This window comes from Macrotis lagotis, chromosome 7 (assembly GCF_037893015.1).
Source record: "Macrotis lagotis isolate mMagLag1 chromosome 7, bilby.v1.9.chrom.fasta, whole genome shotgun sequence".
NCBI lineage: Eukaryota > Metazoa > Chordata > Mammalia > Peramelemorphia > Peramelidae > Macrotis > Macrotis lagotis.
In genome coordinates this window covers 214,657,862-214,672,656 of record NC_133664.1, presented here as the reverse complement: position 1 = coordinate 214,672,656, position 14,795 = coordinate 214,657,862, and the positions used below count along the sequence as shown (strand labels likewise).

Sequence of the window (14,795 nt, the reverse complement as noted above, 5' to 3'; positions counted from 1 at the left end):
GCCAGGATATTGCCCTTTTTACCAAATAATGAATTCTTATTCCAAAACTTTTCTTTACATTTATCAAATTTTTTGCTGCAATAAATTATATTTTTACCCCATTCCACTGATCTACCTTTCTAATTCTTAGACATTACCAAATTATTTTAACAATTATTGACTTATAATTTAAGATCTGGTATTGCTAAAGTGCTTTCCTTTACATTTTTAATAAGTTTCTTTGATATTGTTGGCCTCTTGTTCTTACAAATGAATTTTGTTATTAGTTTTTCTAAGTCAGTAAAATAATTTTGATAGTTTGAGATAGCACTAAATATATAAAATTAGGTAAAATTGTCAATTTTATTATTTTTGACTCTGACTACTTGTGAACAATTAAAATTTTTCCAATTACTTGAACTTCATTTTACTTATGTAAAAAGTTTATTTATAATTAATTTGTTTATATATTTCATTGTCTGTTTTGGGAGGTATAATCCCAAGTATTTTAAACTATCTAGAATTATTTTAAGCAGGGCATCTCTTACTATCTTTTCTTGCAGGATTTGGTTTCTTATATAGGAATGCAGATGAGGATTTACTTTATATCCTGTTACTTTGCTAAAATTATTGTCTCAATTAACTTTTAGTTGAGTCTTTTAAATCTTCCATTTATATCATCATATTTTCTGCCAAAAAAGAAAGTACTATTACCTCATTTCCTATTCTGATTCCTTCTATCATTTTTTCTTCTCACTGCTTTTTTCTAAGATCTCTAATACAAAATTGAATAATATTGTCAACAGTGTGTATCCTTGTTCTTACTGGAAAGGCTTCTAGTTTATTCCCTTTACAAAAAATGCTTGTTGATGATTTTAGATAAATGCCTTTCATCAATTTAGGAAAGAACCTATTTATACCTATATTTTCCATTGTTTTTAATAAAAATGAGTGTTATACTTTATCAACAGCTTTTTCTTCATCTATTGATATATGATTTTTGTTATTTTTATTATTGAAATGATTAAATATGTTAATATTTTTCCATCTGTTAAGACATCACAGCATTTCTGATATGAATATCAATTGGCCATAATATCATAATATTTCAGCTAGCATATTATTTAGGAGTTTCATATATATTTATTAATGAAATTGATGTATAATTGTCTACTGTTTTACTCTTTCTGGTTTGTTATCAGCATTATATTTGTTTCATAAAAGCTGTTTGGTAGGATCCCTTCTTTACCAATTCTTACAAATAATTTTTTTAATATTGCAATTAGTTGAACTTTAAACAAAATTCACTTGTGGGAGAAATGATTAATCTACTTTCAAACTTATTGCCGATCAGTTTAAAATATTCTGTTTTTAAGAATACTCAGCTCAACCTCAATCTCTCTCTCTCTCTCTCTCTCTCTCTCTCCCTCTCTTTTTGCAAGGCAATGGGGTTAAGTGGTTTGCCCAAGGCCAGACAGCTAGGCAATTACTAAGTATCTGAGGTCAGATTTGAGGTCAGGTACTCCTGACTCCAGGGTCGGTGCTCTGTCCACTACGCCATCTAGCTGTCCCTCAATCTCTCAAGCAATCTAAGTAAGGCTATCAGTCTTTTTATACCAGGCCTTTAATGTGTTCTTTATTTCTTCTGGGTGTTATATGTTAAATTTTCCATTAAGTTCTCATCTTTATCACAAATAACTAAAGTTTTTCAGTTTGCTAAAATGTCCATTTTATTTCATTCAGGATTATACTCAACTTTGCTGGATAAGTTATTTTGCTTGCAATACTTGATCTTTTGTTATTTGAAATCTGTTTCAAGATCCCTAATTTTTTAGTATAGAAGTTGATAGGTTTTTTTGAAATCCTGATTGTGACACTACAGTATTTAAATTGTTTTTTTTTTCTTGTAGTTTGTAATATTTTCTCCTTAATCTGGGAGCTTTGAAATTTGGTTATGATATTACTAAAAGTTTTCCTTTTGATAACTCTTTCAGGTGCCAATTTTTTTCCTAATATTGGATTATTTGTGTATCTTATTTTTTATTCTTATAATCTGGGCAATTTATATTTTTGTAACTATGAACCAATTTCCTTTTATCTATCAATTTTATTGGAATATAGTTAAACAAAATAACAATTGCTTTCATTTCTTCATCATTTGGTTTTCATCACTTGTATTTGTTCTTAATTTTGATGTTGAAAATTTGGTTTTCTTTTTAAGTAAAATTATGTACTGGCTTACCTATTTTATAGTTGTTTTAAAACCAATTCCCACTTTTATTTATTACTGCAAAAGGGTTTTACTTTAAATTTAATGAAGATCTCTGATTTTTAAGATTTCTATTTTCATATTTAAATGGGGATTTTCAAATTTTTTATTTTTTTCAGTTTTTAGCTGCATGCCATGAAAAGATTTGCTCTTTTTATCTTTTATTGAAAAAAGAGATTAAAGATATAAATTTTATCCCTCTATATCACTTTGGATGCATCCTACAGATTTTGGCATATTTTCTTACTGCTGTCATTATCTTTAATGATATTATTTGTTGTTTACTATGATTTGGTTTTTGACCCATCCATTCTTAATTTTTAAATTATTTAAATTCCAATTAATTTTAAATCTTTGCTTTAAAGGTTCTTTTTGGAATGCATTTTTATTACACAATAGTTGATAAATTATGTACTTTCTTACATTTGTTTGTCAGGTTTATGTGCCCTAACACAGTCAGTTTCTTTTCCATTCAATAGCCTTCAGATATTCTCCTATATCTAACTTTTATAAAATTCTATTAACATCCTCAACTTCCCTCTTGTCCATTTTTTGGTTAGATTTAGCTAGATTTGATAGGGATACATTGAATTCACCTGGAGATTTCACTGTCATTCTCCTTGTAGCACATTAAAAAACTTTCCCTTAAATAATTTAGATATTAGTTGATACTTATTTCAGTAGTACCGATGTTAATTTATTAACTAAGTAACTATTTAATAAAATTTAGTTTCCTCACTATTGTTCTATTAGAAACCAGGAGGGATGGGAATTCAGGGAAGCCTGGAGGAATTTGCATGAACTGATGCTGAGTGAGATGAGCAGAACCAGAAAAACACTGTACACCCTAACAGAAACATGGAGGCGATGATCAATCTTGATGGACTAGCTCATTCCATCAGTGCAACAATCAGGGCCAATTTGGTACTGTCTGCCGTGGAGAATACCATCTGTATCCAGAGAAAGTACTGTGGAGTTTGAACAAAGCCTAAGGGTGACTACCTTTAATTTAGAAAAAAAAACCCATCTTATTGCCTGATCTTGCTATCTCTTATACTTTATGTTTCTTCCTTAAGGATATGATTTCTCTCTCATCACACTCAATTTGGTTCGTAAAGACTGGCAAATTGCCTTCTGTGGGGGGATGGGGGGAGGGAAGTAAGATTAGGGGGAAAATTGGAAAATTCAAAAAAATAAAATCTTTAAGTAAATCTAAAAGTAAAAAAATAAAATTTAGTTTCCTATTCATCTCTTTTAACTGTACCTATTTTTATCTTTGTTTTGACTAAGATCATAAATGTTATACCTACTTTTTTTTACGTCAACTGAAGCATGATAGATTCTGGTTCAGTATTTTCTTTTCTCACCTCAATGCACTACTCTGAGATTTCTGTACCCACCATGTCCCAGAAAGCTGATTATTGGGAAATCTTCATTATACTTCAAGATGGCATCAGCCTTGGTACGCCACCTCATTACACACCTTTGAATTGGTAAGTGAAGCCATGAAATTGCAAATCTTCTATTTAAATGAGTACAGCTCCTTTTTTTCCTCACCTGACTAACAACTCTGAGACTTCCCTTATTGCTCTCCACCATGCCCCTGTATTGAATACCTTTTTGCCCACACCCTTTTCGACTTCATATGTTGTATTCCCTCATTATATTGTAAGCTTGTGAGAGCAGTAACTGGATCTCTTTTTTACTTGTATCCCCAGCTAAGCGCAATCCCTGAAACACAGTAGCTATTTAATACATATTGATTGATTGATTGATTATTTTAATTTTTACAAATATTTCTTTTAGAAATTTGTTTCTTGTTATTCATTCTACTATTCTTTTGCATTTTATGGATGAGTTATCTATCTCATTCACATTCACAACTCTGACTGCCAATTTTCTATTTTCATCCACACTATTATCTTATCCTTCTGTTTTTGACTATTTAGGAGTCTTTTTTCTTCTGATTACTGTTGCCTTTAATCTACCCTCTTTGCCTTTAAATCTTTTTCCTCCTATTTCTCTGTTGGCAAAAATATATTTCTGTGCTGAGTTGAGCATGCTTGTATATTCTTCCATCTTTAAATCAATTCAGAAGAGAGTGAGGTTCAAAGGTTTGCCCCATCCCTGCCTTGTTGAATAAATTATTCTTTGCATACTCTATGTTAAATAAATTTCCCCATTCTTCCTTCTCTCAGTGTTATCTCCCACTTCCTTTCTGTCCTTTTGAGAGCAACCAAACATCAAAACAAACTCAGGCTCCTTGTCTAATTAGACTCCTTCTTTGACCCTTTGTGATGATAAAGTTCTTCAAAGTCACATTCATCATCTCCCCATATAAGAATACATATATACCTTGCAATTTCTCACTCATATTGTTCTTTTTAATTCATCTCTTAACTATCATCAGGAATGCTTGGAAGTTCTCAATTTTGTTAAAATTCCATTTTTCTCTTGTTGGATTAAGCTGTTTTATTGGGTTGATTATTCTTAATTATAAGTCAGAATAGTTTGTCTGAGACTGGATTTGAACCCAGGAACTCCTGACTCCAGGGCCAGTGCTTTATCCACTGTACCACCTAGCCGCCCCCAGGACCTCTTTTTTCAAGCTTTCCGAGTTTTCTGCTCAAACTTTCCTCCCTTAGCACTTACTTCTTCAAGTTTTTTCTCTACTGCTCTCATTTTTGTTTTCAAAATCATTTTTAGCTTTTTGGTCATACTTAATTTCACTCTTCTAGGAATTCTTTTTGGTTTTGGGTCCAAATTATAATTTTTTTTCCTTTGAGCTTTTGCTTGCAGACTTTTTCAAGCCATTCTTTTCATATTGGTTTGTATTTAAATTTTAAGACTTTTTCAAGCCATTCTCTTCATATAAATTTGTGATCTCTATTGCCATAGTTGCATTTTATGGTCTATTTCTTCTATTGTTTGTTCATTCTTCCAGTTGACTTCTTGACTTTGGATGCTATGTTAGTCCTGGGTTTTGCACACCTCTTGGGGGGAGGGGGAATAAGAGAGGTCTGACCTGAGCTTTTGTCCTTTTTTTCAAAAGTTTGGTACAACAAGATCATTAGTTGGAATTAGAATTAATAAGAACATATTCCCCATTTAGGGGAATATTATTGAAGCAAATTTCTCTAATAAAGTTCTAATGCCTAAGATATATATAGATATATATATATATATATACATATATATACATATATATAATATATATGATATATATTATATATATATATAGTAAATGAGATACTTCCACAATAGCTTGATCAAAGGATATAATCAAGCATTTTCTTTTTAACAATATTTATTTTTTCACAATTGCATGTAAAACAATTTTTAACATTTAAAAAAAATCTTAAGTCCTTAATTCTCTCCCTCCCACATTCTCTCCCTTCCCTGCCATCTCCTTAAGGCAATAAGCAATTTGATATAGTTTATACATTTGCAAACACACAAAACTTATTTCCATATTAGTCATGTTGTGAAAGAAGATATAGACAAAAAAAACCATGGAAAAAATAAAATGGAAAAATAGTATGCTTCAATCTGCATTGAAATTTCAGCTGTTCTTTCTCCGAATGTGGATAGCTTTTTCATCATGTATTCTTTGGAGTTGTCTTCAATCATTGTATTGATGAGAAGAGCTAATTTATCCACAGTTGATCATAATATAATATTGCTACTACTAGGTACAATGTTTCCCTAGTTCAAGGAGTTTTCAAAAGATGAAATGCAAGCTATCAATAACCATATGAAAATATACTTCAAATCTCCATTGTTAATAAAAATGCACACTATCTCAGGATAGATACTCATTCACATAAAATCAGAAAAAAAAAACAAGCAGAAAAGCAGTCAGGAGTCTGTTTAGGAGCATACTTGTATGAGTCTCTGGACATGAGCTATTATGTGAGTGAGGTTGCCATAATTTTAGGAGGGAGAAAAACAAAACTATACTTTTCAAGTATACTCTTTTAGTCTCAAAGGTAAATGATACTACTTGACAAATTGAAAGAAAAGAGGTTGAACTAGAAACTTTTGTGTCTTTTCATTGACACATCATTCCTATTGTACCCCTGCCAGAGTTATTGGATAAGGGGAGGACTAAGAGAGCACTCAAAGTTTGCCAAAATGTGAGGTCCTCCCAGAGCAGGGCCATCATAGGTCCATAATCAAGATTAACATTACCAACATGTTTAGCCAGTTCCATGAAGAAAAACTGTAAGCATGCTCTGTCTATATAAAATATTGAAGCCATATCTTGAGAGAGCAAAAGGAAAGTAATAAAATTATTACTTTCATGAACTAATGTGTGCCACTTTTCTTAGCTAATACAATATTATGAATTCTGTAGGTGCTTAATAAATACTTCCTCCTAAAAACAGTGCTGACATACGAAAAGATATACATTGTGCTACAGACTGAAAATAAAAACCTAAGAGTTGCTTGACATTATGAGGCCTACAACTCTAGAAAATGAAGTATGAGTAAATCAATGAGAGTGGCATAAAATTGACAATCATATTTGCTATATTTTGGCTAGGTAAATAAAACAGTCAGTGATCACTATAAAATCAATGAATATGTATTTATTAAATGCCTCAAAAAGACTCACCCAGATTTATAAAATTTCATAGAATAAAGATGACTAATTTTTCAATATCAGTCTAAGAATTGGTTTTCAAACTTTAAGATCTAAATTGTCTAAGAATAATTAAACTTTACAAATTTTTATGAAGTTCTTTTCTCATTTGGTAGGATGAATTTGTTCAACATAGAAATATCCAAGAGTAGAGAATAGATTGAATATAGAAGATTATGTCAAGGACTTCTGACAATATGATAGAATAAATGGTCAAGTTAAAGTCCAGCTTACCTTAATCATCATAAAAAAGTAAAAAAATTGCCAAGTGATGAAAAAGAACAATTTTAAAAGGGGGGGGAGGTCCTCATCAGGAAAATATTAGAGAAAAGACAATCAAGATTAAAGAAAAAATATTTCAAAAGACTATGATATTGGGTGGGGGTCAGAGCCTAGATGGCAGCATGAAAGCAGGAATTCCCAGAAACTTGTCCCCCCAAAATTCCCAAAGCCTTCAAATTATGACTCTAGACAAAATGTAGAGGGCAGAACCCACAGAAAGACTGAGTGATACAATTTCCCAGTCCAAGGTAACTTAGAAGATCCATGGGAAAAGTCTGTTTTACCAGGACCAGGGATTAGAATGTGCCACAGTACAGACGGGTCAGAGCAAACCAGTTCCAGTCTTCCAGGAATAGCCTGTGGTGCCCCTGGGTCTCTGAGGGTGCCTGGGGTTGTGGCAGTGGAGACAGTTTCCAGACTTTGCTAAGGGGTGTTGCTAAGATTGAAGGGTGTTGACAGAACTCCGCAGCACAGTGAGTGGGGAGCCCCGGGCCAGCACCAGCCTCAGAGCAGTCCTGCAGTAGAAAACTGCAGCGGGAATCTGCTGAATAATCCAGAACTTCCAGAGCACTCAACCCATAGACTTTAAGGGGGTAGGGAGAGACTGTAGAGGTCTCTTGCTGCTCTTCCTGGGGCAAGACTCTGCTATTTGTCCACATTTAGATCCAGGATGTAATCTGAGGCCCCTACTACCAAAGAGGAGCAAGGCCCCTCCTCACAGCTCCAGGGCAGAGGGAAGGCTTGTGGTAGTCCACAGACCAGAGCACAGAGTGATCAAAGCCTCTCAGAAGACCTTGAAGAAATTAAGGACTTTCTGGGGCATTTCAAAAAACCCCCAAAGCCTTGGAAGTCCTGTAATTCAGTCATAGGCTGAGGAAATGAGCAAACAACAGAAGAAGAAAAACCTAACCATAGAAATTACTTTGATCCCTTGGAGGATCAAAATATACACTCAGAAGATGAAAAAATCTAAGCCTCTGTATTCAAAGTTTCCAAGAGGTATAGGAAATGGGCTCAGGATATGGATAAGATTAGAAAAAGACTTTGAAAAGAAAATAAGGGAGGTAGAGGAAAAAATGGGAAGAGAAATAAGGGTGATACAGGTAAATCACGAAAACCAAGTCAGCAGTTCGGTGAAGGAGATACAAAAAAATATTGAAGAAAACAAATGTTAAAAACCAGTTTAGGTCAAATGGAAAAAGCAACTGAAAAGGGAAATGAGGAGAAGAATGTCTTAAAAAGCAGAATTAGCCAGCTGGAAAAGGAGATAAAAAAGCTCTCTGAGGAAAATAACTCCTTCAAATGCAGAACGGGGCTAAAGGAAGCTGATGACTTTGCAGGAAATCAATAAAACAATAGCAAAAGAATGAAAAATTAGAAAAAAAGGGAAATATCTCATTGGAAAAACAATTGACCTAGAAAACAGATCCAGAAGAGATAATTTAAAAATAATTTGGTTACCTGAAAGTCATGACCAGGAAAAGAGTATAGATTTCATCTTCCAAGAAATTATCCAGCAAAATTGCCCTGAGATCCTAGAAGCAGAAGGTAAAATAGAAATTGATGGAGTATACTGATCAACCCCTGAAAGAGATCCCATTAAAAAAAAACCTCCCAGAAATACAATAGTCAAATTCCAGAAACTCCCAGGTCAAAGAGAAAATACTACAAGCTGCCAGAAAGAGACAATTCAACTACCATGGTGCTACAGTCAAAATTACACAGGATCTAGCAGCATCTACTTTAAAGGCTCATAGGGCTTGAAATATGATATTCTAGAAGGCAAAAGAGATTGGTTTACAACTGAGAATCAACTAGCCAACAAAACAGAACATTCTCTTTCAAGGGAAAAGATGGACTTTCAATGAAACAGGAGACTTTCAGACTTTCCTGTTGAAATGACCAGAGCTATACAGAAAATTTGATCTCCAAGTACAGGACTCAGGTAAAGCATAGAAAGGATGGATGAGAAGGACTAATTATGAGGAACTTAATGATGCTGAACTGTGTGTATTCATGCATGGGAATAAGATATTGATAACTCATATGAACCTTCTCATTTATAAGAGCAGTTTGAAAGAATATATATAGACAAGGCATGGGAGGGAGTTGAATATAATGGTATTATATGGTATAAAGATGGAATCAATGGTGATAAAGAAATGTACTTGGAGGAAGGGAAAGGAGAGTTAGAATAGACTAAGATATTTCACATAAAAGATTCAAGAAAAAGCTTTTGCAATGCAAAAGGGGGCTAAGGTGAAGGGGAACTAGTGAGTCTTTATTTTCATCAGAAATGACTCAGTGAATAAATAACATACATACTTAATAGGGTATAGAAATCTATCTTACCCTAGAGAAAAATGAGAGGAAAGGGATGGGAGAGGGGAGGGGGGCAATAGGTGATAGAAGAGAGGGGGAGACCGTGGGAGAGAGTAATCAGATACAACACACTTCTGAGCAGGCACAGGGTAAAAGGAGGGAGAGAATAGAATAAATGAGAGTGGGGAATAGAATGAAAGGAAATAGAATTAGTAATAGTGACTATGGGAAAGATAATGTAGCAACTTTTCTGATGAAATTATGATAAGAATGAAACTCATCCCAGAGACAGAGGTGATGAAACTGAACGCAGAATGAAGTACACTTTTTTTAAGATTTTGCAAGGCAATGGGGTTAAGTGGCTTGCCCAAGGTCACACAGCTATGTAATTATTAAGTGTCTGAGGTTGGATTTGAACACAGGTACTCCTGAATCCAAGACCAGTGCTCTATCCACTGTGCCACCTAGCCGACCTGAAGTACACTTTTTTCCTCTCACTTGATTTCTCTTGAGGTTTTTCTCTATCTTTTGAGAGAAGGAGGGAAGTTATGTTTACTTTTAAAACAAGATTATTGTATAATATGAAAAACTAAACCATAAAACAAAAATATATAAGTTTCTTGAATAAAGGGGCTAATTCTTTTGAATTTGTATAATTTAATAATATCTGGCACAATAATAATAAAATAAATAATAAAATAATAAATAATAAATAATAAAATTCATTAAATTAAAAAAGACTCTGATATATGGTGAATAAATATTGTAGAATGAGATGTCTGACAAAATGTGGTAATTGGGCATCTGACATGAAACTCCAAGATTCTTACAATTCAGTTTATCTCATAAATTTAAAATTTAAAAATAAAAATATTTTAGAAACAGGACTTCTGGCTAAGATGCTGGAGAGAAGCCAGGCACTGTTTTAAGCTCTCCTGGTTTTCCCTCAGAACCAACACAAATCAAGTGTATTAACAGATTTTGATTCCACAAAACCATAGAACAGAGGGGAACATCTCCCAGCAAGGGCTGTCATTGGGAAGTGTGCACATGTCCAGGACAGTGAGCAGAGACCCAGCACAGGGGTGTGGCTGAGGACTTAACTTGAGAACCGTGGCAGCAGAAGCCAGTATTCAGTAGGCAGAGAGGGTGAGCTCCCATCCAAACAGGTCTGGGAATCTGTGTTTCCAGCTGAGTGTCCCCTCCCCTTGCTCTTGTTGGAGGGCCTGACTTTCTTCAGCACAAACACAGAAACAACCCCAAGTGTTTGTCCCTTGCTCCAAGGTCCAAATGTGTATGTGGTAAATCTTCCCCAGAGAGAGCCTGTGGTTCTTCTAGCCTGAAGATCCGGTCCAGAATGTGTGAAGCCAGCCCAAATCCAACCCCAGATTTAGGGAACAGGCCAATAACACTGCCAACATGGACAATCCAGAGAAAGCTTCTAATTCCTTACTGGTAGCTCCACTGAGTAAACCCCCTGGAGTTCCTAACCCCAGTGAGCAAAGACTCTAAGAATCCTAGGACTAAAAGTCTGCAAACCAGCCCCTCCCCCCACTACAAGACCCTAGGGAAAGGGTCCAAAATGAAGAAAGACCAGCAGAAAGCAGGATCTATTGAATGTTACCTTGATGATAAGGATGCTAGCTCAGAAAAGGAAGACAGATGGGATAAAACTTCAGAGGAGAATATGAATTTATTTCCAACTCAGCAAAACTTCTTAGAAGAGATCATCAATAAGTTTAAAAATTAAATGGAAAGATTGGGAAAAGAAACGCAAGAGAAAATTAACACACAATGCAAATGAATGATTCAAATATAAAAAGAAAATGATTCCCTTAAAAACACAATTGGGCAAGCGGAAAAGCATAACAACTCCTCCAAAAATAGAAGTGGCCAATTGAAAAAGGAGACTCAAGAGGTAAACGAAGAAAATTTTTCTCTCTAAAAAAAAAAAAAGATTGGAATCTGTGGAAACTAATGACTTCATGAGACACCAAGAATATGTTAAACAAAATTTTAAAAATGAAAAAATAGAAGAAAATGTAAAACACCTCACTGGCAAAACAACTGACCTGGAAAATCGATCTGGAAGAGACCATTTTAGAATCATAAGACCACTTGAAAACCATGATCAAAAAAAGAAAAAAGAGCCTGGACTTCATTCTTGAAGATAAAGTTAAGGAAAACTACTCTGATATCCTGGAACCAGAGGGAAAAATTATAATAGAAATAATCCCTCATTCCTCCTCTGAAAGAAAATCCAAAATGAAAACACCAAAGAATATTGTGGTCAAGCTCCAGAATTATCAGATCAAGGAGAAAATCCTGTGAGTGGACAGAAAGAAGCAATTCAAACACCAAGGAGCCACAGTCAGGATTACTATGAATCAAAATTTTATGTAGACAATCAGGATATTAAAAAGCAAATGACTTCTGTTTACCTTAAAATTATTTGTATCTTAAATGGGATTTGGTACAAATAAACATGATTGATAATCTGGAAGAAATGGTCACAGTGGGGAAAAAAAAAAGAACCATTTCTGAAGCCCTATAAGGGGCCAAACAATTACCACATTGCTTCTTAGTAACCAAACTGAGATGAAGCATGTCATTAGAACACTGGACACTCTGTTGAATTACTCCCCCACCCCCCATCAGTTGTAAAGAATTGTTCTACATTCAGGCTACCCATTGAAGAAAGAGAGAGAGAGAGAGAGAGAGAGAGAGTGAGTGTGTGTGTGTGTGTGTGTGTGTGTGTGTGTGTGTGTGTGTGTGTGTGTGTGTATGTGTGTGTGTGTTCCTTGCTACCTTCAGTGTAATGCTTGTTTGGAACTTTATTTAATAGTTTAGAAGGCTTGATAGAAAAAGTGCTTAAATATGAAGAGTATATGCTGGATGTGAAAATTATTTCCTTCTCTTGTTTTTCTAAATCTCTCAGCCTTATTTTACTTGAGATCTTTGTAACTTGAGCTCTTTGCTCAATTTATACCAATCCAAATGATAAACCAGTGAACTATGTCAAAAGCACTCTAAATATCACATTTGACAAAAAAGTGTTATAGCTCATTGCTCCCAAAAAAGTTAACAGCACAATTTTTTAAAAATAAATTAAGAATATTTATAGGATTAAAGTGACTTCATTTGCATACATCTAGAACTTAAACCAGCTTAAAAACATGACAAAGATGTGCTGTATAACTGAGGATCTTCTGGAGTACCATACAAAACATGGTCAGAAATAGGGCTCAGATGGATTTTATACAGGCAATTAAGAACAAAATTTTGAGATCTTTTGTTTTTCTTCTTTCAAAATCACTCATCTAAAAAATAACTTCTAGATGCACAATCAACTTGACAGAATAGAACAAAGGTCAACTTAGAATTTCTCAAAAGTCTATCCAAGTTTTCACGAAACTGAAAATCAAAAGATGAAAAGGAATAGAAGTCTAAGAAATGTTATATTTTTTAAATCTCAAAATAATTTAAGAAGAGGACCATATCCATATTATAATGTATATTAAGTTTACAAACACATGCATTTTTCCCTAAATTCCCTAAATTCTTTGGTCTATAGGAATGCATAATTATTGCCATACTGGATCTCATGCTAAACTGATGCTATGTATAGACTCTTTTTTTTCTGGTTTTTGTTTTTAAATATAAGTAATGCTTTCCTTTGTAATAAAAAAAACAAAAAAGCACTTTATTTTGAATATTTTACATTTCTGAAAATAAGTCAATAGACTGATGTTTATGTGTGCTTTTTACCCTATCAGAGTTGAACATGGCACACTTGATCTCCCTTGAAATTCCCTTCTTTTTGGGGTAAAGGACAGGGTAGGGTAGACCACAATTTTTGATTAAGGGAAAAGGAATAAGGATGAACTCAGAGTGAAAGATCATGATCAGTATAAATCTTGAAAAGTGGAATTACAGCTCCCTTTTGAACCAGTCATCTACACTACAGTTAACTGCTGTGAACAGACTTGTCCAGAATCCATGGTGGGGAAGGAAAAAACACGGGAGGCTTAGATATAACAGAGACTTCCATTACTTGGGGGAGAGGGGAAAAAGTCAGTTGTTGGCAGGTATAATATGGGAGTGAAGAAGGAGAAAGAGAAACACAAATTGGCCTTAAAATAAAAGATTTTCCAAAAACTTACAGTAAGAAAGAAATTACTAGATTGTGGTCAACCAATTATAGAACAAATTGGCATACAGTCTTAAAGATTTTCATAGTTTCTGTCTTTACTTTCCATTTTGCAGAGATCACCACTTAGAGAATCAAATAATTCCTGTCTGTCTTGATACTTCTGAATTAGAATAAGAGCTGTATGATACAGCTTATCAGACACTTTTATCTTTTTCTTTTAATTATGTATTTTATTTGTTTTTCCAAAATCATACAATGGTAGTTTTTTACCAATCATTCTTCTGCAAGGTTTTGAATTTTACCATTTTTCTCCCTCCTTCTCTTCCCTCCCCCTGACAAAAAGCAACCTGATATATGCTCTATATTTATAACAAAGCTAAACATAGATCAAAATTGAACTTGCCATGAGAGAAGAATCAGATCTAAAAGGAAGAAAGAAAAGATTAGAGATAACAAAACCACATAATACAGGACAACTTTTAAAACTGAAGATACTAAACTCTCTAGGTAGAGATAGTATTTCCATCACAAGTCCTCTAAAATTGTCCTTCATTATTATACTATTGGAATAAAAAAGTCTTTCATAGTTGATCACCCCATCTTGCTGTTAGTGTGTATAACGTTCTGATTTTGCTCATTTCATTCAGCACCAGTTCATGTAAGTCTTTCCAGGCTTTTCTGAAATCCTATCCCTTATGATTCCTTATAGAATGGTAGTATGTGATGGAATATTATCAATTAGCAATTCTTTTCCATTACAAAAAACTGCTATGAATATTTTTGAACATATGGTATTTTGCCATTTTTTCTATGATCTTTTCAGTATACACACCAAGAAGTGGTATTGCTGGATCAAAGGGTATGCATATTTTATATCCCTTTGGGCAGGAATTCCAATTCTGCTCTGCAGAAAGGTTGGATCAATTCACAATTCCACCAACAATGCATTAGTGTCCCAGTTTTCCCACATCCCCTCCAATACTGATCATTACTCTTTCTAGTCATGAATTGGTTAATCTGAGAGGCGTGAGATAATACTTAGAGATGCGTTGATTTGCATTCTCTAATCAATAATTATATAGAGTAATTTTTCATAGTACTTTATCTTTCTTAACTTAATACTTTTTACTTTAAGCTTGAATAAA

At 33.9% G+C, this 14,795-nt stretch overlaps 1 protein-coding gene across 1 annotated transcript in view; it reads right to left on the bottom strand.

Annotated features, from left to right (window-relative positions):
• LOC141494273 (uncharacterized) overlaps window positions 1-14,795 on the bottom strand; it is a 132,870-nt gene that overhangs the window by 19,690 nt on the left and 98,385 nt on the right. The window contains exon 6 of the mRNA XM_074195332.1: window positions 8,637-8,710. Coding sequence (XP_074051433.1) covers window positions 8,637-8,710 — 74 coding nt within the window. The remainder of the gene's footprint in view (window positions 1-8,636; window positions 8,711-14,795) is intronic.